Below are 26,880 nucleotides of genomic sequence, written 5' to 3'. Positions count from 1 at the left end.
TGAAGTATTAACCCATTGGGAATTGCTTTGTGATGTAGTACTCTTTTCATAAATTAGAAGCACTGATATGTGTACTTAATTTTTCTCTCTCTAATCCAAGTGCTTTTGAATTTGCACAGGTTATACACTTTTCAAAAAAACACTGTTCTGAATGAAAGACTGTTAGTATACTTAATAGTAAAGAAATACTAAGTACAAAATTTATAATTGTTTACCTGGAAGTACTTTTGGAGTTAGTGTCATTTGCCATGCCTAATTCTCTTATAGATTCCCCATCTCCTATTGCTGCAAGAACTCTGATACTAGTTGCTAAGTCTGTCCAGAACTTAGCAAATCTTGTGGAATTTGGAGCCAAGGTAACAACATTTTGATACTTTAAAACATCATTTATGAAACTTTGTTATGATAAAACCATGAAATATAAATTATGCAAAATCCACTGTTGAAAATTTACTTAAGCTATATATTTTTGTTGGTATGTTCCTATTTTTTGAATCTTTTACTTAGACTTTACATTTTAGTTAAGGGAATTTTAAAAACCACCATTGCAGCCAGTATAAAAACTACTTTATAATCTCCAATATACTCAGTCTCTCAATTTAAATGTAAAAGTCAGCGAGCATGTTTTAAAATGTAGCTCAGTCCATTTTATTTCACAACCAACATTCACCATAAATATTAAAACTCAGATATCTGAGTTTTTAGAACACCTGTATAAGTGATCTCACTAAATATGGCTGGAGACTGTTAGTAGTATCATGGTAGAGAACATAACTATGTCACCTACTTTTGTCAGTATAGGTAACAACTTCTTGGTATACTTGGAAACATACAATATTTTATTATTATTAGAGATTATTTACTATGCCATCATGTAGCTAAGTAGTCCTCTATTGGACGTTTAGATAGATGGTTTCCAATTTGTCACTGTTGGAAATACTGCTATAACAATTATCCATACATACTTCTTTCAGACTTGTCCAGTTATTTAACTTTGGAGTAACCAGATGGTTAAATATATACTTAATCATGGTCAATATTTTGTACTATATGTAATTGTTGAATCACTATGTTGTACACCTGAAACCATGTAACATTGTATGTCAGTTATCCTTCAAAAAAAAAAAAAAAGGTTCCTACAGCCTTGCCAAAACTCAATGATTATTTTTCTTTACATTTCTGTCAATCCAATAGGCATGGTGTTATTTTATGTTTCATTATTTCATTACTCTTAGACTGAATAAAGTCCATTCTTTGGAACTGACTGTTGAGGTCCTTATCATCTTACTGATTTTAAAGGGAGCTTGTGTTAATACCAACCTTTTTTTGCTTTATAATGTAACATATTTTTAAATAAGTTTAAGATTTTAGTATAAAGAATAGTTTGTAGTATGGCTGAGCTTTGGCATTTATCTAAATCCTGGGGCAAATTATGAGTAATATATTTTTCCTATCACAATGTATAATTCCCTATAGTCTGCTAGATTCTAACTTCTGCACTGGGCCCATGTTTGTCTCAGTGTTTGTCAAATAATAGTTTCTCATAAATTCGTTTTTAAAAATTACATCTAAGCTGTATATGTCCGCTTGGCTGTTTTGTTTTCATTCAGGATTTATTCTTTCATTAAAAATACTCCAGTTCCTCAGTGTAGCTGTTTTTTATTTAAGAAGGAAAATACTGTCATTGTATGATTAAATTAACTCTTGTGAATGTATACTGCTGATGGAAATTAATTTATAATTTTTGCTACATGTGTGGTTTTTGTTATAGGTCAGTGTTTCTTTTTGATGGCCTATGGTAAGCTTTTATTTTTATATTTTTAGGAGCCCTATATGGAAGGTGTCAATCCATTCATCAAAAGTAACAAACATCGTATGATCATGTTTTTAGATGAACTTGGGGTACGTATATAATTTTTCAAGTATTTTCTGAGACCTATAGTTAGTAGAGCTGAGAGTTAGCTCATTTAAGCAACAGCCTTTAGAAATTTATCCAGAAAAAAACAAGAAGCTGTGTAATTTGGGCTGCCTTCCTAAACTATTTCAAATTTTTCATTTGATTATAGGTATAGCAATTTATTCTTACAAGTGGTTTACACAGAGCATACACTATTGAGGCTTTTGGACTTGGGTAATTTTTAAGTTTTTCTTACCCCTCATTATCCTCTTATAACTGTTCCATTTCTACCATGACATTTTGCTGACTACAGAAACAGAGATGGATGACCCACAGTTCTGATGAGGTTATTAATAAGTAAATGGACTGGAGAATGAGTGTTCTTGTGGCTTTTCTAGGAATAAAATCATGCATTTGGTATTATACTTCATTCAGTGGAATTGCCTTTGCCTTATGTAGGCCTTTATAAATTGTGATCATAAACTTCAGAATAGGGGACATTTAGAAATTATTTGTAAGACCCTGGATTTCTTAGCAAAATTTTGACTGTTAACAGATTTTCAGATACTGAATCAATTAAAACTAATTCAGTACATATATATAGAAATTGGAGAAGGGGCAGGTATCTATAAACTTAGGCAGGTATATGGCAGTAGGGAATGCTAGGGCAGAGATTGAGGGGCCTGTGTTCTGCCTGAATGCATTCAGATTCAGTTAAAAACACAATCTCCACAACACTTTTTGCGGTCACACCAATTAGGACTACTTGTGAGCCCCTAGTTTGTTTTGCATCCTCAGGTATAAAAACTAGTGTATAGGAAATTGTTCATAGTGTAGGTCCGTATTTATATTGAAATGGAGAAATAAAGGGGCAAATGCTGAATGTTCTATGTGTGAACTCCTGGGAAGTTCTTAAGTTACCAATATTTCTAATTACCAAAAAATACAGTCAGTGATTGAAAAAAGCCATTTTACTATTATGCTTGTTTAAGGAGTTGTATGGAACTGTCCGGTATTTAAGGCTATTAGTTTTATGTGCAGCCTAGAAATATTTATATTAGGTTTTTAGATTCATGGTTAGGACTCTATTTATTTTCTATAATCACAAGCATCTATTGTCCAGCTTTCTCTTACTTTCCCAGTTATGCCTTTCAGACTGCTTAAAATCCCAGTACTCTAATCCTCTTCCAGTTTCCTCATACTCTTCTATTTCTTTACTACCTGTATAAATCAAATTATCCTTCAAGACTCACCTGAAACATCTCCTTCAGGGGGCTTTGCTAAGCCCTAAGCCTGAATTAATTAAATTCTTTTGTTCTGCTTTCTAAGTGTCCTCTGTATCTTTGATGTATATACATAACTCACTCTGTGTTGCTGTGATCAGTTTACTTCTCTGTTGCTCTACTAGATGGTAAGCTATCTGAAGGTTAAATATGTCTTTCATCTCTAATCCTTTCACTGAATGAATTTAATAACTGAGTCAATAAGAATGATTTGTATTCTAAATGTGTTTTATAAGTAAACTTAGAAAACTGAAACTGAACTTAGGAAAGCTCAGAAAACTGAAGTGTTTTGCAGTTTTTAGGACTGTATATATCAAGAACTGTCACCATTAGAGAAAGGAATGGATTTATTCAAAACTACTAGTAATCTGAGCCCATGTTAAATTTTATTCCAAGGCTAAAAACATTAATATTTAGTGCTAATAAAGTACTACCAATTTATTTACTAACAATTTATTTATAGTGACTCAGTTATTTACTTCATGAAACTTATCTGAAAATACCATAATTACCGCTGATCATTTCCACACATTATCAGGTATTTTGGGCACAGCCCACAGGTAATTAATGTAATTACTACTTGCAGATGCTGATCAATTTGGACAGACTATAGCAGCCTAGTAATGAAATTCAGTATGAAAGAGGAATGTAGGTTGCATTTAATCCAGATTAGTACTTTTAATTGTTTATTTGGCATGCGTTGTGGATCAAAAAGTAGGAAAACTCTCTACAGATAAAGTTTAAGAAACCCATTTATTTAGAAGAGCAGTACTACTACACTAAAAATGGAACCTGGTTTTGATGTGAACACTGAGGTTACAAATTTGATTTTAAAAGACTATTTAAATGTTAAAATTCAGTATGTTAAAACTTCTATTATAACCAATGAGGTAACTATAAAGATTGTATTTCTAAATGCAGTTTTGTGATTCCCTTAAAGAATGTGCCTGAACTTCCAGACAGTATAGAACATTCTAGAACTGACCTGTCCCGTGATTTAGCAGCATTGCATGAAATTTGTGTGGCCCATTCAGATGAACTGCGAACACTCAGTAATGAACGTGGTGCACAGCAGGTAGGTTTTGGCCAGACTTCATTGAACAATGATGTTTCATTAGCACTTAAGAAGACTGAGAGGCAGTAAATAGCTGAATTATGGTCAACACTTTGTTCCATTAAAGTCTTCAGAACCTGAGTTACAATCCAGAAAGATCTTGGCAGATAGGAATAATATACCCAGACTTTTTTATTCTGCAAATTGTCAAACCTTGCTAGAGTCTAAATTAATGTGAATTCCAGAAGGATGTGTGAAGAGAGTAACTACTGACTTAGTAGTTACGTGACTTGTTTCTCTCACACACACAGTGCACTGCCAAGTGATCCACAAAAATATTCTAAGCTCCCAATCTTCCAGAGTGTGATCTTGTAAACTGCTAGTTGCAATAAGCTCTTCCCGAATACTATCACCACACTGGCCAGCCATTTGTTAGAAGAGACTAAAGCACTGAGTTTGGTGATTCTGAGTTTTCCTCAAAAGGTTTTTTTCCAAGTTTAGAAACTTGGGCAGAATATATCCCACGGGGCCTACTTGTCATATTTAGGCCAAATTCTCCAATTAAAAAAATTCAAGAAAGATATAGGACCTGTTTGATTTAATTTTAGGCACAATATAGTTATATTTCTTACATGATCTTCTAAGGCATAAGGTGTATGTGTCATTTATAATGATAGAACATAAGATCTGTCTTAGCAATTGTTCTGGCCTAAGTAGTTATGAGAACACCAAACACAAATGAATTTCTGTTCACTTGGTTCTTAATATATTTTGGTTGAGATAAAATTTTTGTGCACTAATAAATTTTTATGATTTGAGTAGAATGGTAATATTTTATGAATTTCTTTGAGTTAATAGGACTTTTTTCAAATGCAGGTTCCTACCCTCGAAATTTCTAACCAGGCTTTCATTTATTTACTAATTATGTTTATACTATTTTTCCTTATCCTTATCTAGCATGTACTGAAAAAGCTTCTAGCTATAACAGAACTGCTTCAACAGAAACAAAACCAATATACAAAAACAAATGATGTCAGGTAGCAGCCTTCACCCATGTGTTCTGCATGGATTCAGCATGACCTACATGGTAAATCTCATCAGTATGACGTCTTCTCTGCTCTTGCCAAAAAATAGCACACCTTTCCACATTCCAGTGATGTGTGAGCTATGCAAAAAAACAAATCCAAGATTCTGCTGGTGAATAAGTGTGCCAGTAGCAACTTTGTAAGCTATCTGTGCAGGATATTTGCACTTTTTCCAGATAGGGAATCAATCTTTACCAACCTCTGAGCCTTGGTGTACAGATCACCTTCACACAACAAAATGCTATGACTGTACTCCTAAACTTGGAAAATATATTTTCAATACATTCAATTGCCAAAGTTTTCTGTCGTCTCTTGGAAAGGAAAAACTAAACCCAACTGACAAGAAAAAGCATTCTCTATTGACAACTGAGCATAAAACAACTGGATTGCAGACTGTTCTATAACTCCTTCCTGATTAGGAATATGACCGATTGACTGTTCAATGCCTATTTGTATTTACAGTTTCCAGAGTTTGCCATTATAACGGGAACAATCTTTGCTGTATACTTTTTAAAAATACCGTGCTATTTCTCTTGCTGGAACTTGTTGAAAGAAAATATACAGAATGGATCTATTGCTCATCAGCTTTATTTTTTAAACATACCACTTATTTTGTTGGAATTATCAAAGACTGTATTTAGATTTCATAATGCTTCTGTTAAATGTTTACAACAGTAAATAGTTTGAATTCAATAAATATTATTGGTCGTTGTACTGGTTAGTTACCCATTCATCCATTTTATAGATTACCAATTTCTTTTACATGTTTTTTTAAGGAAAAAAACCCTAGAATGCTTTTATTCCACGTTGAACTTTTTTAATTATTCAAAAACAACCTCATCAGCAGCCTCTTAACAGCTATCCATCTTTGAACTTCTGACTACTTGTATCTGCTGGATATTTAGTTTGTTATGTATAGTTTTATTTGCTTCTGTATATGTATTTTTGTGAAGTATTCACAAGAGTTAAGTTAAAATAAAACAAAGGGATATCTTGAAAATTACTGATGTCTAAATACAGCTAAGCATTTAATTTCATTATTTTCTTCCTCTTTTATAAAGGGCAGTTCAAATTTAGAACCAGAGCAAGGCCCAGGGAGAAGATTTCTTCAAGTCATATTTTTTAGCTAATGGTCTTTTTTTAAAGACCATAATTGTGCAGCAGAGAGAAGTCATACAAAATGTGGCAGAAAAGCATTTCCCATGAGAAAAAAATTTCTAAAGGCCTAGATTCTGAGAGCAACACTTTACTGTCTCCCACTGCTGTTTAAAATATACGAAAAAAAACACAAAAATAATGAGGGTTTCCAAACTTTGCTGTATTCCTGTGGAGGCAGCTATACCAGACATGGGTGCCATCACAGTTGAATAATCGTAACAAAACATTCAACACCACCTCCTTTTCCTTGATGTCAACTCGATTCTATTTTTTCCCTTCTTGTCTGTATCCTTTTGTATCCTCTTACTTTCCTCTCTTATCCGTCCCTCCTGCCTTTTAGCTGGACTACCACAGTAGTATCCTATTTGGTCGCCTTCCTTGGCGTTAGTAGACCAGAAGGATATGGACTTGTGACATCTCTAAAAGCATGTCAGTAATATGCAAAAGGGTCCAAATTCCACTGCTGGGCAAGTTGGCTCTCCCATAAATCACATCTCAGTCTTCAGCCATACTGACCTTCTGGCTATTTCCCAAGCTGAAATGCTCCTCACTCTTGTTATTAAAAAAAAACAAAAACCCACAAATGTAAAGACATCCTCTTTTTATATCTTGACAATATGTTTATCTTTTAAGCTAGAATAGGAAACTTGTTATTTACCTTTTTAGGCCTTGCAGTAATTATTAGCTGGTCAATGATGAAATAAAATCTCTAAAACTTTTTTTTAAAGGGCTGGGTAGGAAATTTTTCAGAGAAATGTGGACCTTGCTCTAATGCCAAAGTTTAGTGACCTAAAAGAGAAATGAGATAAATTATGAACAGTTGGCAATTCTATCTAGAGCCTAGCAGCACTCTACCTGACCTGAAGTGCACTGGAGGACATCAACTTCCAACTGCTTCCCACTCTTTTATAAAATCACGTTTCAGGAATTTTAGAAGGAAACTAAACCAAAAACTCAATAAAGAATATGAATATGCATACAGTAAGTATTGCTGTCAAATACTGAGATGTTATAAAAATGGTCCTTATATTAATGGGATGCACTGGCACTGAGAAGAGTTATCTGTAAAACTTAGATTCAGTGCAGTTGACTTTTCCAGAATTCCCTCAACCCAGTTTTCCAAAAAAAATTCGACAGATATTTATAATAGGATTCCAATTTAGAGACTGAAAAAAATCAGTTAAATAATTGAACAAATACTGTAATAGCTAACTTTTACTGAATACTTCTTAGTATATGCAGCAGGGACTATTCTAATTAATCCTGGGAGAAGTAGGCATTTTCCCCTTGGGAAACTGGCACAGAGCATTAGTAACTTAAGATCACGAAGTGAAGTAGAGGCAGCCATGATTCATACCCATGTAATTCGGTCCCACAGTCTGCTTTTATATCAGTTCATCTCAATTTGAATTTTTTTGAACATATCTATTTATATGGATTCATTTATGTAATCTAATAGGTTAATTATAATACAATATATAATTTGCTAAAACCTACTTATCTAATTACTCAAGAATGCATATTGATTTTTCTTTTTTAAAAAATCCATTTGGAAATCTTTTCAGATAACTGAAGAAAATACATTATTCATGGGTGACTAGTTTTCTGTAGCTGAGCAGTAACACACTAACAGCTAAATACATCAGAATGACATTTATGAAGGTTTCTGCAGGACAAAACACATTTCCTTAGCTAAGTTTTGTGGTGCCTTTTCCTAAAATGGATAGGTTTGCTTTTAATGCATTTTGTTTAAAGCAATATAGGCCAATAAGTAACGGCTTAAATTTGACTACTATAGAAAGACAAATTTGATATTAGTCATTGGGGGCCAGATGCTATTCCCACTTCTTTGAAGATCTTATTTCATATAAAGCTACTCTGAAAGGAAAACACTTTAAATAACATAAATAGAAAAGTATAATATATTTTGATGCTTTCGCATTTCATTTTTAAATAAAGTTAAATGCCAAATACACTTCATCCTTCCGTTGGTTAAGTCAGCATTGACAAATCAGTTTCCATCGGTTATAGAGAATCTACCAGGTCATCGTCAGTCCATTCTTCCTGAGAAGGAAAGAAAATGCAGTAAGGATAACATTATACTAAAGCATAGCCAGTATTGTTTACTTCTTTGCCTCTCCTTAGAAAAAATGTTCTTTTAGCAATGCTGATTATAGAAGGTAAATAAATTAAGAAAACATGTGGTAGTTTTAATCTTAAGAGTAATATGGCATGATCTCACCAGACTACTCCAGTGACACGAATAAAAGTTACAGCTGTGACCTTCTGCCTCTTATTCATCTGATTTGCCAGGTACTACTTTTTTTTTTTTTTAAGGCTAGGAGAAGAATCCTTGGAGAGTTAAACAAAGCAGAAATCTAGCATGTATGTATATACCCCTGCTGCTTTCTGTGACCACAGGAAGGATTTTTCATCAATTAATGGTTATATTGCTTCAGGATAGGCTGAGAGAGAAGTGAGAAAAATCTCTGTAATACTGAGCAATGTACAAAACAGGGCAATGTAACACAAAAAAGGAAGGCTTTCAAAAAGACCTGCATCCTGGAATAATAAAACCTTAACAAGACGGTCACACCACTATGTCCAAGAATAGCTTAAAATTTACCTTTGGAAAACATACCTCCTCATGTTTCGCTTTCTTTGAGACATAATCATCATCTTCATAGCCTTTCCTCTTTTTTCTGTAATTAAGCAACCATCAATAAGCAATCAAGACTGTTCACAGAAACTGTAAAACAAACTACCAAGGCTGTATGAAATATCACAGGTCTGCCGAAGAACAAAGCCTCCGTCAATGCGAAGAGATGAATTATGAAGAGAAAGACAGTATCTTTCAAACCGATCTTTAAATTCAATACAATTCCAATTAAAATCCTAATAAACATTTTAATGGAACTTGTCAAGTCCAACTCTGACTTGGAAAAGATTATGCAAAAATAGCAAAATAGATTTGAAAAGAAAGTGTAGGGACCTTGCTTGTCTCAGTTACTTACATCTATAGTATACTACAAACATACTGTATATATAAAAGCTATGGCAATTCAAAGGGTATGTTACCAAAGAATTATAAACAGATCAGGGATCAGAGCAGATAGGTAAAACACAAGTATGTATATACAGGAATTTAATCTGTAATGAAAGAGCTTTTAAAATAGGGAAACTTATGAAATATTTTAAGATGGCTGGCACAACAGGTTATTTATTTGAAAAATAGGAGACTTCTACCTCACATCATTCAGTTTTAAGTGGTTTTAACAGTTGAACAGAAGGCAAAATAAAATACAGATTAATGTGACGTAAGAAAAGGTATTCAGGTGTAGAAGCATAAAGGGAAAGACAAATTTCCTATGTATTACAAAGTGAAAGATATGGAAGAAGATATCTGATACATGTACAAAGATGACTAAAAAAAATATAAAGAACTACAAATCAAGAAGATGTCAGAAAACTGGGTAAATGTTCTTAGTAAGCAATACAGAAAAAATGCAAATGACTTAAACATAGAAACATCAATGCCTCAGAAAAGGAGAAACGCAAATTAAAATACCAGTGTGATGTTATTTTCTCACCTGGACAGGGAAAAGTTAAAGACTGACACTGTTAGTGTTGTACAATATATATGAAAACATTAATGAAAAAAACCAAACTTGATTTCATACACAACACTTATGCAGAGGAATGTTGGCAATGAGAAATACCAACTATTTTAAGTTCTCAACTGGGATTTGGGTTTTGATCAAAGGGATTGTTTACCTGCACTGACTGACTTTAACAACAATAATATAGTTTATTATTGTGTGATAAAAAAGAAAGAAGAATTTTACAGACCAAGGAAAACAAATATTTATCCTAAAGTAGTGCTTGTAAGTGTGGTCCATGGACCTGCTAGTCTATGAACTATTTCCAGCATGCAAAGACCCAAGTACAGAGATTGTTTAGAAACTTTTATAGCAATCTGATTAATTTTGACTGTTGAATGTAATAAACTTTACACTTCTATTTTGTCTATTTTATTTCATTTTCCTAGTAATGTTTATTTTATTTTACAAAAGTATGTCTGTAATGCAGCTTAAGAAGAAACAGTCCTTTACACATTGAGAAGCATCTCTCAAGTACTCAGAGAAACAGAATTTGCTTGGCACCCTACAAAAATGACAGTAACTTGAATATGTAAACTCTGGCAATTAGGGATATGGCCCATTCAGTTATATATCTAGAAAGGTCTAATCTGGAGGCTGCTAAATTTTCCTTTTAAGGGCCAGATAGTAAATATTTTATACCTTGAGGTCATACAGTTTCTGTCACAGCTACCAAACTCTTCAACTGTAGTGTGAAAACATTCACAGACAATATGTCAGACAGTGGGTGTTCTAGTAAAACTTTCAAAAAACGGGCAGTGGCCCCAATTTGGCCTACAGTTCAGTTTGTCAATTCCAGGTCTAAGCCAATTTCCAAATCAATGTGAAAAAACATAATTAGTACTACAATACTTCATTTATTCAAGTCAACATTTATTTCTCTATAGCCACTCCTTCATTCCTCAGTTACCACTGAAACCCAGGAGTGAAATCTACCAATTTTCAGTTCTATATAAGGTATGCTTTGCAGTTACAGCTTTAATTTTTAAACTCCCATGTTCTACATACTGCGTAAGTCCTTGGATAGTCTCCTACTACAACTATATAGTTGAAGAATTTGAGTCCTGTGTACCTGATCTGAAGGCCTTGGGGTGCTGTTCTGACTTCTCACATATTATCTAATAGCATACACTCACCAATTACAGAGATCAAAAACATTTCAAATGCATCTTAACAGTAAGAAGCCAGAGCTAACTCCCACTAATGTTTACAAATGAAGTCGAATTTCTGAATTGGAATGCATTCCACAGAAAAATAGAAAACAAATAGTTTTACCATTCCTATTACTTGCCCATATCCCCAACTGTTTAAGTAGATTCTCAATTTGCAAAGCATAAAGAGCTTGAGTGTGGTGATTTACACATCCAGCCTACAAATCAGTAAAAGACATGATAGGTGTTCCTCATGGCTGCAAAAGGAGTTCTAACAGCATATTTTTCTTCTGATTCCATTTTCAATATAAAGTTTACCAGTGAAAGAAAATATGACAAGTTTCCCTACTCTAGCTAACTTGAACAGTATACTTGCTTGTTCCTCAGATAAAATATCAGACCTACAAAGAACCCAAAGACTTAAAAGCTAAGAAGTTCAGGGATTCCCTAGGAAGGCTCCTGTGGGATCCCAAAAAATAAGAACGGGACAGGGCCTGCATGTGAAAGAACACATTAGTCACAGCAGGTACAAACTTTACTATAAAAGCCAAACTATTCATGTTTAATCCTGTCAGAAATGTCCACTCAAAAAAACCCAGTTGGATGTCAGTTATCCCAAGTGTGCAAACATTTACCAATTAAGTGATTTACTTTAAGGACCAGTTGGACCCAATAACACATCTATCATTGAATATAACACTGTCACATCTACTTACGTGATTATGTTAAGGGCAAGCTCAGCAGAGTGACATCTCTCCAACTTCTGTTTTAGAACAGCAACTTCTTCAGATCTTGGTGGTTCATATTTTTTTACCAAGTTTCTCATACCTATGTGGAAATAAAAGAAGGATTTATACTAAATAAAAAGTCTTGTTCTCAATAAGAGAGTTGAATAATATTTTCCCATCTTGTTATACAACCGGTAATAACAGATTCTTGGAATGTGATTATTATTAACAGGATTTTTCTACATTAAAATCCAGTGAACACCATACTTGTAGTTCAGGTTGGTAGAGTTGTCTGCAGCTTGGCCAATACATGTACAGCATAAAGATAAGCAGGCTGGTACAATCCTGTCAGTTATTTCTTAAGTCCTACCATGGTCACTTTTTACTTGTTAGAAGGCTATAAACCAACCATATACACAAAATTCTAGCCTATAGCTAGCTGGCAGGCCAAGAGTGTACATTTTGCTTATAAAGGAAATCATTACATAACAGGAATAAAGGGAGGATGCTTAGTAAAAATATGTCAATGGTCCTTTGCTTTAACAAAATGCAGAACCTATACAATGAAGCATCACCAAGAACAAAATGTCCTCTTTAGACTAAAAGCAAACCATTACATCAGGAACTTTATAATTACAGAAACATTCTCCACCTGGTATGTTTGTGTTACTAAACTACAATAAACTAAAGAATATAAATCTCAAGATTTATTACAGGAATGATGAGATAACCATCGCTTATTAGCCGCCACATGCTCCAAATGGGTGACTACGCTACAGCCTTATTATATAATGCAAATAAAGCAGTGTTTTCAACTGAATTAATACTTGTGACTCCACAACACCCTTAGGACAATAGCTTTGTTCCAAGTAATTATGGATAATATACCTTAATATCATTAAAGTTCTGAGTATCAAGAGCTATTCTTATTTTGTATTAAAATAAGCGAAGTAATGGCACTGAGAAGAAATCAGTAGCAACTGTCAGCTACAATATGAGCAGTCAGTTATCTTTAAGGCTCCTTCTAACTATTAAATGCCACCACCACCTTAAATATCTACAGCCAAAATGCAATTAGCTTTGGAAGTGTACCCTCTAGTGGTGTAACTTTAGACCTGCAGTTCTATGATTTCATAAATCACAAATAATCATTCTCAAAGAGAAGCCCTCAAGATCATTTCAGTCAGAGAATCAAGAAATGATACCTGAATTATGTTAGCTTTTAAAACTAAAACATAAAAAGCATACCTATTTACTACTATCATCCAAGCACAAGATCTTCAATCTCTCATTCTATTGGTCTATTCAATATTTAAACCACAAATTTAACTAACAAGGGCAACTGGCATAAGAATTTTTAGGGAAAAAAAACACGATCGACTTTTAATTCTGACAAGAACTCTAGTAGCCATGAGCGTTTAGTGTGACATGGATAAGAAGGAAGGAGTGAAGAATGGTGAGGGCTGGCTAATCTAGACAATCAGTTAAGTGGAGATTTCTACTCAACCACTAAGACAGGGTCTCTCAGAGATGCCAGTGTTGACAGTTTGGGCTGGATTATTCTTTGTTGTGAATGAGCATTAAATTTCTTAAGGCTGCTACTAAATATGAACACACAGTAAGGCTTTGCTAAAACAACAGAAATGGATAATCTTATAGTTCCAAAGCCCAGGAGTCTGAAATCAGTCTCACCTGGCCAAAATCAAAGTGTTGGCAGGGCCATTCTCTCTGGAGGCTCTGGGGGAAACCCATTCCTGGCCTGGTTCCAGCTGCTGGTGACTGCCAGCATTTCCTTGGCTTGTGGCCCTATCACTCTAATTTTCAAGGCCAGCTTCTTCACATCTCTTCTGCTCTGTCTTCACATTGCCTTCTCTGTATCAAACCTCCCTCTGCCTTTCTCTTAATAAGTACTCTTGTGATTGCATTCAGGCCCTACCTGGATAATCCAAGATAATGTTCCCGTTTTAAGATCCTTAATATTATCATATCTGTAAAGGTTTTTTTATTTTTTTGGCCATGTAAGGTAATAGTCACAGACAGGTTACAGGGATTAGGACATGGTTATCTTTCGGGGAGCCATTTTTCAGCCTACCAAGGGGATAAACTATGAATTTTGTGTTCAGTGGCCTTCTTACCCCCAACCACGAGTTGCTGGTAGCAGCCACTACCACCTCAAGACTTGTGGCATCCAAAAATTTCTCCAGGTATTGCAGAAATCACACCCCATTGATAACCATGCCTTTTATAGTATCAACTAATAAAATGACTAGCACATGACTTATTAACTAGTTAAAGCTGATTTATCTCCAGAATAGAAGCTTCAATTTAAATATTGCCCTTTAGACCTTTCCTGTTCCTGTCATGTATCTGTCTACACTTAAAAGGGACCCTGGCTTTGATGTCAGCCCTTTCCGAATCTGGTATTTTCATTTTCTTGGTAAATTCTATGTGTGTGAAAACTACTTCCTCTCATGTACCTTTGATTTGTTCCATCAACATATCCTTCACACCTCCATGATATAATAATTCAACAAAAGTAATCAATAATCTAAATTTTCCCAAGTTATACCAAGATGGTATTTATTTAGAAAGTAGCTTTTTAATAGAAAAATATTTTATAAAGTGTTCTGTCTTACTTACTTTTCATTGTCTCTAGTAACTGTGACAAGCAAGTTCGGTTCTCTTTCAGCATCAGACTTTCTGTTAAATAACTGGTAAAGAAAAGAAAGTTTTGATTTATTTAACATATGCAGGGTCTTGAGAAAATATGACATAAATTATAGAATTATAATTTTCCTCCATGTTCATTTCATCATCAGTGACGGCTGCGGCAGTACAGGCACACCTCAAAGACACTGCTGGTTCTAGACCACCACCACAATAACGTGATTCCAATGAAATTTTTGGCTTCCCAGTGCATATAAGTTATGTTTATACTATAGTTTATTGATGGCATTGTGTCTAAAAAAAAGGAAAATGCCTTAAAAATTTCATTGCTAAAAAATGCTAACCATCATCTGAGCTTTCAGCTAGTCATAATCATTGACCACAGATCACCACCACAAATGTAATAATGAAAAAGTTTTAAATATTTTGCTGCCAACATATCAATGAATTTTGAAACTATTGATGAAGGATTATAAACACATAGAACACTAAGTTTAGAAAGTTTTATCATCTTTCTTCCTCAGCTATTTCTAGGAACAAAATCAAAACTCCAAGTCATAGAGAAATGTAAAAATTTTAAAGCCTAATTTGCTGCTAGCATGTGTTTTAGCTGTAAATGAAAAAGGTAATAAAGTAGCATTCAATTATCTGTGCACAAGATACTGTTGTAAAATCAAGTGAGTTTAATTCATGTGAAGTGCTTATCACAGAGCCTGGTTTTCAGTGTGCATTATGGACCAGCTATTTCTATCTAGAGCTCAACTGCAGTTCATTTGGACATTCCCTAAAGTAGTATTTGTTCAGCAAATCTTAACTGATTCAATATGCCCCACATTCTCCACAGCAGAACAATAATAAAACAAGGCAGATGTTTGCTGCACTCATGGTGCTTACCAGTTCACAAAACTCAATTTGCCAATATACTGACAGCTACACTGGTCTTTTGAAGATCTTCCTTCTACTTTAGTCATAAGTGGATCCTCTTCACTCAAAGGTATCTTACTCAGTTTTTAAAGATTTCCCTAAAAGATGGTTTCATGTGTTTCCCTCACTTGCCTACACCAACCTCCCAACCATAGGAGATAAAAGTCTATAGTCACAAAGTGAACCTTAAAACCTCAGACTCCAGGAAGGAATAAACTGAGTGAGTGAGTCTGATCTAGGTTAAAACACAAATTAATACCTTTCCATAGTAATTTCTGCTCTGGATGCACTGGATAAAATGGCAGTCAAGGCTATTTGGGAAGGTGTGTATAAAAGGTAAGCATCTGTCAATGCAATTCTATTAAGAAAGTCATCAGCTGTTTTCCTCAAAATCTCTGGATTCTCCAACATGGGATAGCGAGTCTAGAAAGAAAGTTTACAAATGTTATCACTTCTCAGGAGTCAGTGGAGTAATCACAGTTGAAAAGTATTTTATATGAACCAGGAAGTGCCTAATACAGGATTCTTTTATAGAAGTAACATCCCAGCAACAACAAATAATCATTCATGTAGACTGTTTTGTACTCTGCATGAAAATGTAGCCAAAGTGCCATCAATAAATTCTGCATGTTTTAGAAATCTTCTACACAGTGGCTTTCAAACTTTTCTGGACATAATCTATAGTAAGAAATATATGCTCTAAGATAATATATCTAAAGTTCCCAGTATAGTATTTTGCACTATTCTGATTTTTGTTGATCCCTCTCTTTGCCCTCTTCACCTGAAAAAGGGGAAAGAAGGCTCTTAGAGACTCGACTGGGTCTGAAGTCGACCTAAGAAATATTTGATCCCTGGTAAATGCTTCCCAGGCAATCCAGGTGATCCAGATATAAGGCCACAAAGCACCATCTTATTTTTTTATTTGAAATTCCTTCAACTTACAGTTTACTTCTGAAAAGAAATAAATGTAAATGAATCTTGGTTTGATTTCCCAATTATTTTTAGACATGCCCAAAATATATGGAAGATCCCATATTTCCTGACAAGTCTTCTCATCCATTAAGATCAACCCTAAAACCTACATAGATTCCAGATATCCACAGCCCAATCCCAAACAGTAAGAAATCCTTTCTATACTCTGAACAAAATATCCAGAGTCAACTGTACAGTCATTTGTAGATCTTGTCATTATCCTAAAATGCCTGACCTCTAATATGACAAACTCAGACATTCCACTCTGACCACAGTGCTCTGTCTCCCTGTACATTTGCTCAGTTACTTCACAGCTGTTCTTCAACTTCCTCAGAACCTTTGGTCCCTTATCCCTCTATGTGCTCATCAGTGTCCGCTGGTCCTCATTTCTCTACTGAATTCCCTGCCCTAACATGCTGCCAACACATTTCTGCCAACAGAACCTGCTTTGCAACCACACCCAGACTTCTGCGTACTGCTACAGAAAATACAACCAGGTCGTCTGGTAATATTACTATAAATTCAAGTTCACTGACCTCAGCAGGGCTCTCTACACTGCCCAGCTATAATAATGTTCCAGAGAAAACGTTCTCCTGTTTTTCAGTGACTATGTTAAACATTTTGACCTGTCTCAATGTCTTTGATAATTCTCAGAAACTTCATCACTCTCGGAAAATGATCTCTGCTCTTGAAAAGACAGACATCCTTTATTTCCTGCCATCACCGACCTCCAGGCATAACTCTGTCCTCACCTGTGCTTTCCTCTTTCTATCTAGAGCTATTATTCTGAGGCCAATACTGTCATGCTTTGAATTCCATGCCAGCCACTTCTACCTTACTCCAAAGAGAAACTTGAGCTGCGTTGTTTTTTCTTTAAGCTTTCCCTACTAGTTCTCTGCATTAGTTTCTTCCACAAAGCAAAACATTAAACTGTCCCTTTCTTCTATCTCTGGTAGTTTTCCCATTTTCTCAGTCATCCCATCATCTTTCACCACTTCAAAGACAAACTGTTTACTCCAAGTTATCATACTTGTTTTCTCACCTTCTATTCATTCTCCAATCAGCTCCAATCTACTTTCTTCCTCGTCTAGAGACTAATTTCACCAAGATCACAAGTGACCTTTCTGGCACTAAATCTACCAAGTATTCTCCATCTACTTTTACTTTGCCTGAATTCTAAGCAGGATTGGTGAGTTACCCATGCTCATCTTCTACAAGTAATCTACTTCCCTTCACTTCTCCAAAAAGTCCTAGTCCTATGGATGTTCTTCTGTCTTCTCTCTAGATCCTTTTATTTCTCTAACTGTCCTTTACATGGTCCTCAGGGCCAGTTCACATTAGATTTTCCAGGGGCCGTGACACCCTGATCTATGCCTCCAGCCTAGCTATTTTCTCTGACTCTGGACACAAATGACTTCCCACCTGGATGTCTTGCAGGCAGTGGAAATTTATGTTTAAAACCAAATTTATCACCTCCCACACCTCCACCATCAAATCTCTCCTGTGCCAGTGTTTCCTCTATCAGTTAAGCGTACCACCATTTACCTATATGCTCAGGTCAGAAAACCAGGAGTTTCCCCTTTGTCCTCACTCTGTATATACAATCAATTCTTAAGATCTACTGATTCTGCTTATTACCTCTTAAGTCCAGGAAACTCTCTGTACCCATGCCACCACCTGAGTCAAATCACCTATTTCCCAGACCACTCTAACAGCATCTTAACTGGTATCCCTTCATCCATTTTAATCCATTCTCCACATTATGCCTGACACATAAAGATGTGCAATAATTATCACTGTAGACTGATGCATGAGCTTGCCAACATTTTTTTTTAAGCTACAAACCTAATTATCCCACTCTTCCAGACTTAAACCTTTCATTGGCTTCCCATTGCTCTATTCAAACTTATTACCACCACCTCCAGTCTAGACACTGACACCCATCCAGGCAGCACACTGTGCAGTCTTTCCCCTCTATACCTATGTTGTTTAGGTTATTTAGTACACCAGTTTTCTGACACCAGTTTTCTGGTCCTTTTACCAGGTGAGTCTTTCTGACCAAGGTCTCTTTTACCTATTCTTGCTCTGAATTGCACTTTAAATGACACATTCTCCTAATGTCATTTCTTCCCCTCAATTTGCTATCTCCTTCTAAGCATCCTTTATTTCCCCTTCTGAAACACTTAGCACACTGAATATGTGATTGTCTTTCCCATTTGATTGTAAGGCCATTGAGAGTTGTGGCTGTTCCGTCTTGTTCTGGCTACATCCTCAAGCACAATGTTTGGCATACAGAAGGTACCCAAATTTTGCCACTCACTTGAGCTGAATGAACCAGTTTATGACTTCTGATTTACTTTAGTCCCTCTATCCAAGTAATCCTTCAGGGCCCAAAGAAGAAAATTTTAATTGCTTTTGTCAGTGTTTATTTACTTTCACTTTTTATGCCTACATATTCATTTGAATTCACAATGCATGAAAAATAGAAGGCACTTAGCAATCCTCTAGTTTAAAAGTTATGGTTCTTTAAATCAGATCTATGACAGTATACTTCAGAGTTAAAAGATCTTAAGTCTTTAAAAGCATTACTCTAAACTTACACTGGTCCTCATTATGATCCCTGGAACAGTATCTGCAGATCTACTAAATCAGCATCTCTGGAACTGCAGCCCAACAATAAGAGTTGACAAGCCCTCCAGGTGACTGTGATGCACACTAAAGCTGGAGAACTAATACCCCAGAGGTCCAAGCCAAACTCACATTTTAGCTGAGCCCATGTTGTAACAATTAGGATGACTACAGTACAATTTTGGAGCTTCTGGTTAAATAATAATAATGAAAGAGTACACTTTACTAGTTTACTTTATAGCAACAAGATTACCTTTAAATCAATGAGAAAGCCCTCAAATGGCCTATAAGGATTGTGGACAATAAGGTGGAAATTAAGTTGCTGTATAAGAAGTAATTCATATTCCAAAATCTGTTCAAGTGCCTTCTCCTGTCCAAGAGGGCTCTCCCGTAGATTTCCAACAAACTGTGGACTAGACACATTGAATTCATCTACTTTGCAGGCCAAAAATGCACAAGTGAGCCTAGAGAAAAAAAAAAAAAGTATCAGTGTTACTTTGAGAAATATCTAAATAATCTATTTCTAAAAGTACATTCTAAAATTACCTAATATTCACAATTGATTATGCTAGAAATCACAGGATATTTACTTAAAAAAGGGGGGGTTTTCCTATACCTATTCAAACTTTCTATCCATCAGGAGACTATAAAATTAGGTTGAACCACATTAATATTGCCACAATATGCAACCATAATTGACCTAAGGGCAAACTCATACAGTTCAACTTAAATATCTTGAAAAACAAAATAACTGAGGAATAAGAGTACTCTGTACTTCATGAAATGTAGATAGAAGAGAAAAAAAATACACACATATGTACATATGAGCATGGGAAGAAAGGCAGGTTGAAGGAATATAGTGGAAAGCCAAGTCAAGTCTCCAAGTATATTCGAATAGGATTACCTCAGTAACAAACCTATGAAATGCTCATGGCTACTACCATAAATTTCAGTGGGAAACTAGTAATAAAATTACCACAAAAATCAAAATTAGAAGTAATAAACGCCTGACCCAGACTGGTAGAAATGGAAATGAAAAACAGAGGAGAAATAAACATGGACAATATGAATGACAGTAAGCTTTCTGATGAGTGTCACACTAATTTCATCTTTAGCGAGAAGCACAGTGCTTAGCAGAGAGCAAAAAAGCAACAAACCTTTGTCCAACTGAAATGAACATGGAGCTGTAAGACTTGTCAACTGACTGGATGTAAAAGTGAGGTAGTTACCACAAATTATCATATGGAGCAACTGGAAGGAAAAAGGTGCCACTAACAGAAAGGGTATTATGGAACTAGTTTAAGAAAACCAGATTCTGAATTTGAACAAGTTGAATTGAAGTTCAGATGTCAGCAGTATTATAGGAAGTACTATAAATACCTAAGGAGTATAAGGAGGGATCTTAAGTTCAGAAGAGAATGCAAGTCTAAATTACCCTGTATTGGGGGATCATTTTTTCACACACAGGCTCAAATTGTGGAAAGGCCTTCTTGAATGAAAATCAATACATTAGAGAGAATTATACTCACATTATTATCCGGGGGGGATATTCCATTACTGAGTTATTAAGATAAAAACGCTTGAAATACATACAAGCTGTACCCTAAAGGTTAAAAATACATATATCAGAATCTATTCACACATACATGACATGTTAGATTTTGAGAAAAAAAGAAAAACAAAACTTTTTTTAAAGGTTTTTTTTGAATAAGCTACCTATACAAAAACACCAAGACTTGTCAAATCTTCTTTAATCAAAATAAATAGTGATGTATTACTATGGAAATGTCACAGCCACAAGACCCTCTGTTCTTCCCCACCCCCTCTGGGTTATCCTTCCTATGAACATTAGCTTAATTTTAAAAATGTGTGTGTGTGTGTGTGTGTGTGTGTGTGTGTGTGCGCACGCGCGTGCGTATTTTAGAACTCAGAATTAAAAAGGTCCGTGTGTGTGTGTGCGCGTGCGTATTTTTAGAACTCAGAACAAAAGTGGCCCAAATTTTAAAAATTCAAAGAGAAACATACACATGTCCAAAGCTAGTCGGTGTTGTAAAATACATTTGACAGAATGCTGCAGTTGGGGCAATAAGCCTTCTCTCTAAACCTACTCCTGATTTGTGATATACCCTAACCACTGCTGCCAAACTAAACATTAGAAGCAGCAGCCATCATTTACTGACTGCACCTCATGTGCCATATCCTATACCAAGCACAAGACTACCATCTAATTTTAATCCTTACAACAGCTTGGTGAAGTATTATTATCTCCGCTTCACAAGAGGAAACTGAGTATCTGTGAGATTAACTGTCTTGTTCAAGGGCACATAATTATTAAGGGATGGGGCTGCATTCAACTAAGACTTGCCTGTACTTTTAACAACTTCATTTGGCTGGAACCAGTGAAATAAATATTAATCTATTCTATGATAGAACACCAGAATATTCTCTTTTAAATATTTTAAAAGTTTAGTTTTGTCATTGTATGTGAAATAAAACTTCATCATGAATAAGCTTGCTGTATGAAGACAAATTCCACAAAACAGTTCAATGATCCAGTGTCTTCACCTTCATCACTTAAACCTATTACCTTATGTTATAGTTTTTTAATCAGAAATAGAACCATATCTGGAGACAGAAACTAATAAGGCATATCTAAAATTCTTCATGAATTTTTTGATCTGATTAAGGTCTGTAAACTGAGAAAACACTATGAATACTTCGGACTTGGTATTTTCAATATACTCCAACTTTTTTTCAACTATAAAAATAGAGATCATTTCTTAGATGATATTCTCTACTGGGTTATAAGTTATTTATCCTAAATAACTTTAAAATTCAAGACAGACTTTCAATTAAGACAGACTTTCATATTTGATCTTCACAACAAACTTGTACTATGGGGAAAAAATCTTATAATCCTTCCCCTTTTTGTATCTTTCAGCTTTTTAATCTCAGCTCATTTTCTATAAACAAGAATACACACAATAAGAACAGTGACAGTGTAAATCCATGCAGCCAAAAATTTCTACCTGTTTACCCTCACCACTGCCCCACCTCAGTAAACAACACACACACAAATGCCATCCTCAGAACTATAAACCTAAAATGACCACAAGACAATTTTTTACCCAAAGATGAATCTCCAGCTTATACTAATCAAGGTTCAAAAATTTCTTACAGCATGAGTTTCAGTTGGGGCATATGATTAGAAATGATGCATGAATGCATTAGAGCAAACACTGTGTGTGATAAGAGTAGAAAAAGCACAAAGTCTGTTTTCTGGACCCAGTTCTACTGCTCATTAGTAGAGAACATGGAGGGTCATTTAATTTTTTCTTTCTCTATAAAATGAGGATGAAAGGATCTGTCTAGCAGATCTCAAATTCTTTTGATTATGAAATGAGACTTGAAACACTTCGTAAGATATGATAGAGGAAATTCATAATTTAAGGGATTTATTTAAAAAATATATGACTAAAACTCAAAAGCATAAATTACATATTTATATAACAAGGTGCATTTTTTTAGTCAAGTGGTTAGAGATCTGAGTTACAAATTTAGAAGAGGTCAGATTTCAGAAGTCAGCTAAAGGACATTATACTCATCACTACCACAACTTACCACAACAGACCTTGGCATTGCTGGCTTAAACACCGAACAGAATTCCAACAGTCTTTTCTCATAGTATTTGCACAGCATCATTTCTTCATGAGGCTCCAGAAAGATTGGATCATTTGGAAGAACCTTTAGCTCAAACGTTAACATATAAGTTCAGTGAATTAAGTAATCTTAAAGAATTTTTCTTTTGCAGACTAACTTTAGTTTATAACTTCAACCAAAGAGAAATATACACCTCATTTTCTCTTTATCAAATTGATAATTATTACACAAAATAGCTTTAGGAAAATATTTGATAAACTGAAACTACACCATCACTTAATTTCTCAGAATGTCAGTTGGACATATACTTCATTAAGGTTTAAGCAATCACGAAAGAGTGTTTGCATTATGTTCAGGTTTGATGTCATTATTTATAAATCAAAAAGAAGATATACATGGTCAATGGTTGGCTTCCAATATCCATTTCTCAGTCATTAAGTCATACAGGTTGTGGTAAAAATCACCAAGTGTCTCAAGGATAATTCTGAGCCTTAAAATATCTTACCCATCTTTGAAAATGCTTCACAGAATACACTAAAGGAAATAAGTACTACTGGTTACAGCAATATCTGTTAGGTGTTACTGGTTTAATTACCACCACCAATAAATGTTATGTTGGAGTCCTAAACCCCAGTATACCAGAATGTTAACTTACTTGGAAACAGGGTCTCTGTAGACATTAGTTAAAGTGAGGTAATACTGGAGTAGAGTGGGCTCCTAATCCAATATGAGCAGTGTCCTTGTAAGAAGAACAAGTGAAGATACAGAGACACAGGGACACAAAGACACAGGGAGATACAGAGACACAGGGAGAACACTATGCAAAGATGGGTGTTATGCTGCCACAAGCAAAGGAACCCCTTGGGGTCACCATAAGGGAAGAGGAAAGGAAGGGGCCTCACCTGGAGGCTGCACAGAGCACAGCTCAGCCAACACCTTGATCTCAGATTTCTAGCCTCCAGAACTGGGAAGTAAGCTCTATTGTTTTAATCCACCTGTTTGTGGTAATTTTTTTATGGCAGCCCTAGAAAACTAATACAGGTGCTATTTTTATAGAGACAGCATAGCATTGTGGTTTAAATTCCTGGAACAAAATTCTTTGCGTTCAAACCCTGGCTCTGTCCCTTATTAGCAATGTATCCTTGAAAAGTTATTCAATCTCTGCATACCTCGGTATCCTCAGCTGTAGAGCAAGTATATTAATGGTATCTACGTCATGGGGTATTTTATGAGGATTAATGAGCTAACACTACTAAATACTTAGAAAAGTGCCTGGCAAACAAACAATATGTACAACTTCGTCCAGCACACACAAAAATTAAGTGATTATGAAACACAGGAGTTAAAGGTAGAAGTACTTCAGTATCAATAGATCTTAGACATGGAATACTTGCTGGAGGGAAGATTGTGATAAGAATGGGTAGTAGTCTGAGAAAAGATTAAACAGATGAAATGGGAGCTGTAACAGGAAGGACTTGGCTGGCAGGCCACAGTCAAAACCATCTTCAAATTAGTTTGTGCTGAAGGTCTCCTCTATCCCTGCCTTCACCCTGCCCTATACAATCCACTCAACATTTCTATAACAGAATATAATGTTAATCTCCCGTTCAAAATCTTTCAAAAGTTCCCCATCTCATTATCGTAAGTTCAAACTCCTTCTGCTTACAAGTTTCTGTGTACCTTCCCCAACGTTTTACTCACCTTCCACCAACCAAGATGCTGAGCACCCCGCGGCCCCGCCCCACACCTTCCAATCTCCCACTCTGCACCTGTGGCTCTGTCCGCCTCTCCTGTCCCTTTCCTTATCCTCTACGCATCCGCTACCGGAAAGTCTTCCCCAACATCCCCTCTTGACAAATGCTGTGGCTCTTGTCCCGCACTACCCTAGCATCTTAAAAGTCTTTCCGCCATGTTGCTGGTAAGTACGGGTACGGCGTTGTTAGCCTCTGTACTCAGCACCAGGCAACGTGCTTGCCCGTTTATTGAATAAATAACGCATTACGCGCCGCGGGGGCAGCGGCGGGAGGAAGGCGGGTGTGTGGGAAGCATCCGGGGACGGAGAACCCAGCAGCTGCGCAAGCTTAAGAGGCCGAGTCCGGGGAACGGCCGCCAGCAGCGCTCACCTTCCCGTTCGCCACCGCTTTGCATTTGAATTTACGGTTGGCGTCGGCCCGCAGTCGTGCCAGCTGCTCCTCACTTGAGAACGTCCAATGCCGCTTCTGGCTACTGTTGTGGTACATCGTGAAGTCCAAAACCAGACCCACGGAACCTGGAGAAAAACGACCCCAAACTCCACGATCTGTGGCGTAAAACACTTAAAACTTCACCAAGATCCCGCGACAGCTGAGAGTATCAGTCCGGCGCGCTAACGTCAGAACACGTGATAGTTCCATACGCATGCGCGTTTCCTGAGCGAAGTAGCCTGTCTCCTGCGTTGTCTTACCACCGCCAGCTACTCAAGCGGGCGGAGCCTACTATAAGCTTCTCCTTTCTGCAAGCCCTGCCCCTAACCCCGCACCTTCCGGCAAGATTTAAAGGAAAAGAGCCAGGGTTGTCCGAAAGGAACGTAAATTGCGAGTACGTGGACAGTTCGCGGCGGGTAATCAGGTGGGGAAAGCACTTGGGAGGGTGTCAACTTTTAAACAGGGTGTTCAGAGTAGTCCTCAAGGAGACGATATTTGAGCAAACACTTGAAGCATTTGAGGAAGTAGGCCATCGGTCACGTGAGGGGATCTGGGGCGGATTGAACAGTCGAGGTCCTACGGCAGAAGTATTCCTGGCTCTCTTAAAGAAGGTGGTTCCTGGTGCACTTATAAAAATTTTGGCCTCAGAGAGGATGGAACATGGTTGCATGTAAACTGTTCCTTATTGTTCTGCCACTAACGTGACCTAGTCTGTTCTTGTTATGTGCCTTTTCCCTTCTTCTGTATTGCTAACTAGCCAGTCCTCCTTCCCTATTTCCATTACCGAGGCGACAATGTATGGTGAGTTTGCTGGAGAATCCCATCTCTGTTATTGCCCAAGGGCAATTTTTATTACTAGTACTTTCAAATTTGTATTTGAGTTAACAAAATTTGCATTGATGTCAAAGCCCTAATTGGTTTTAATATTTATCTCATTTATTCATACCATATTCTCCTGTTAGAAAGATAAAGAAAAAGAAGATAAAAATGATGAGGCACAGAGAGTCTGGGTCTTGAAAAGGTCACACAGCTAAAAAGAGATAGCAGGATATCTGTGCTTTTTATGAAAATGTTTTTGGAGGTAAGAAAGGGAGAGCTTTTTCTAATTTTTTTGTTTCATTTTGGTGGGTGCAATTGAGGACAGAGTTTGCCGAAGTTATTTGAATTTTTCAAACCATTTATAGTTTATAATTTTGGTGACCCAGACACTTCCTGAACATGTGTTGGTAACTTAGACTAGTAAATTAGCTGAGAAAAGGGAAAGAAGGAGAAAATGTGATGTTAAGGAAGGACACAGCAAGTTAAGAGTCCAGTGGATTCTGAGTACCCTACAATCTACACAAAAAATTGTATAATGGGGAAGAAGTCAAAAAGAACAGTTACAAAAGATAGGAAAATAAGTGATTCAGATAAATGAGTGTACGTATAAAATCTTAGACCCATGATAGTTATATATACCATGCCATTTCTTTTTTTTTCAAAGGCACTTGACAACTTTCATTTTATGTAAAGGGAAATAAAAATGGGCATTTGGGGAGATGGCAGAATATGATTTCCACAGGGATCTGAAGTAATACTGATGCGTGTCACAGTTCATTTAGGAAGACAAATTTGAAAATCCTGGTGTTCCTGGTGTACCTAGTGTTTTTTAAACCTTTAATACGTCTTAATCTATGAAAATTAACACTGACCAGATCAACTACCTGAAGAATAAAGTTATTGCTGGTGCCCTAATATAAGACTCCTGTATGATTTCTTCTTATTGAAGTGAGCAGGCTGGATGCCACCTTAGTCAATCTGTCTGAGTGGCATTCCCCTGCTCAGCCTGTTG

At 36.0% G+C, this 26,880-nt stretch overlaps 2 protein-coding genes across 12 annotated transcripts in view; one reads left to right on the top strand and one right to left on the bottom strand.

Moving 5' to 3' along the window:
* The window catches only part of RASA1 (RAS p21 protein activator 1), a 114,575-nt gene extending 108,253 nt beyond the window's left edge, over positions 1-6,322 (top strand). The window contains exons 22-25 of the mRNA XM_036888047.2: positions 268-356; positions 1,825-1,902; positions 4,121-4,255; positions 5,192-6,322. Coding sequence (XP_036743942.2) covers positions 268-356; positions 1,825-1,902; positions 4,121-4,255; positions 5,192-5,275 — 386 coding nt within the window. The 3' untranslated portion in view covers positions 5,276-6,322. The remainder of the gene's footprint in view (positions 1-267; positions 357-1,824; positions 1,903-4,120; positions 4,256-5,191) is intronic.
* CCNH (cyclin H) lies at positions 5,262-25,232 on the bottom strand. 11 transcript variants are annotated; one of them, XR_005025342.2, is made up of 11 exons: positions 24,990-25,232; positions 22,828-22,956; positions 20,736-20,809; positions 19,460-19,670; positions 15,866-16,029; positions 14,656-14,726; positions 12,004-12,115; positions 9,104-9,179; positions 8,452-8,541; positions 7,136-7,266; positions 5,262-5,399 (listed from the first exon to the last, which is right to left on the bottom strand). XR_005025342.2 is itself a non-coding variant. In XM_036888054.2 (10 exons), exons 3-10 carry the CDS (start codon positions 22,906-22,908, stop codon positions 8,503-8,505), a joined length of 828 nt encoding a protein of 275 aa, XP_036743949.1. In that variant the 5' UTR covers positions 22,909-22,956; positions 23,522-23,605; positions 24,990-25,122; the 3' UTR covers positions 8,384-8,502. The 11 variants fall into 11 exon arrangements, 6 of the variants coding, with proteins under 6 accessions (XP_036743949.1, XP_036743950.1, XP_036743944.1 ...); XR_005025341.2 differs by lacking the exon at positions 5,262-5,399 and having other exon boundaries at positions 5,627-7,266; XR_005025343.2 differs by lacking the exon at positions 5,262-5,399 and having other exon boundaries at positions 5,627-7,266; positions 9,119-9,179.
* Between the last annotated feature and the right edge of the window lie 1,648 nt (positions 25,233-26,880).

Source organism: Manis pentadactyla, chromosome 2 (genome assembly GCF_030020395.1).
Source record: "Manis pentadactyla isolate mManPen7 chromosome 2, mManPen7.hap1, whole genome shotgun sequence".
Lineage (NCBI taxonomy): Eukaryota > Metazoa > Chordata > Mammalia > Pholidota > Manidae > Manis > Manis pentadactyla.
The sequence above is the reverse complement of the archived record's forward strand: the minus strand, read 5'-3'. Positions and strand labels throughout refer to the sequence as shown.

Coding starts and splice junctions, on each gene's coding strand:
- CCNH (XM_036888049.2), bottom strand. CDS start 25,106: ATGTACCACAACAGTAGCCAGAAGCGGCATTGGACGTTCTCAAGTGAG. Junction 22,957..24,989: donor AAGCGGTGGCGAACGGGAAG/GTGAGCGCTGCT, acceptor TTAACGTTTGAG/CTAAAGGTTCTTCCAAATGA. Junction 9,180..12,003: donor CTTGCCCTTAACATAATCAC/GTAAGTAGATGT, acceptor GCTTAATTACAG/AAAAAAGAGGAAAGGCTATG.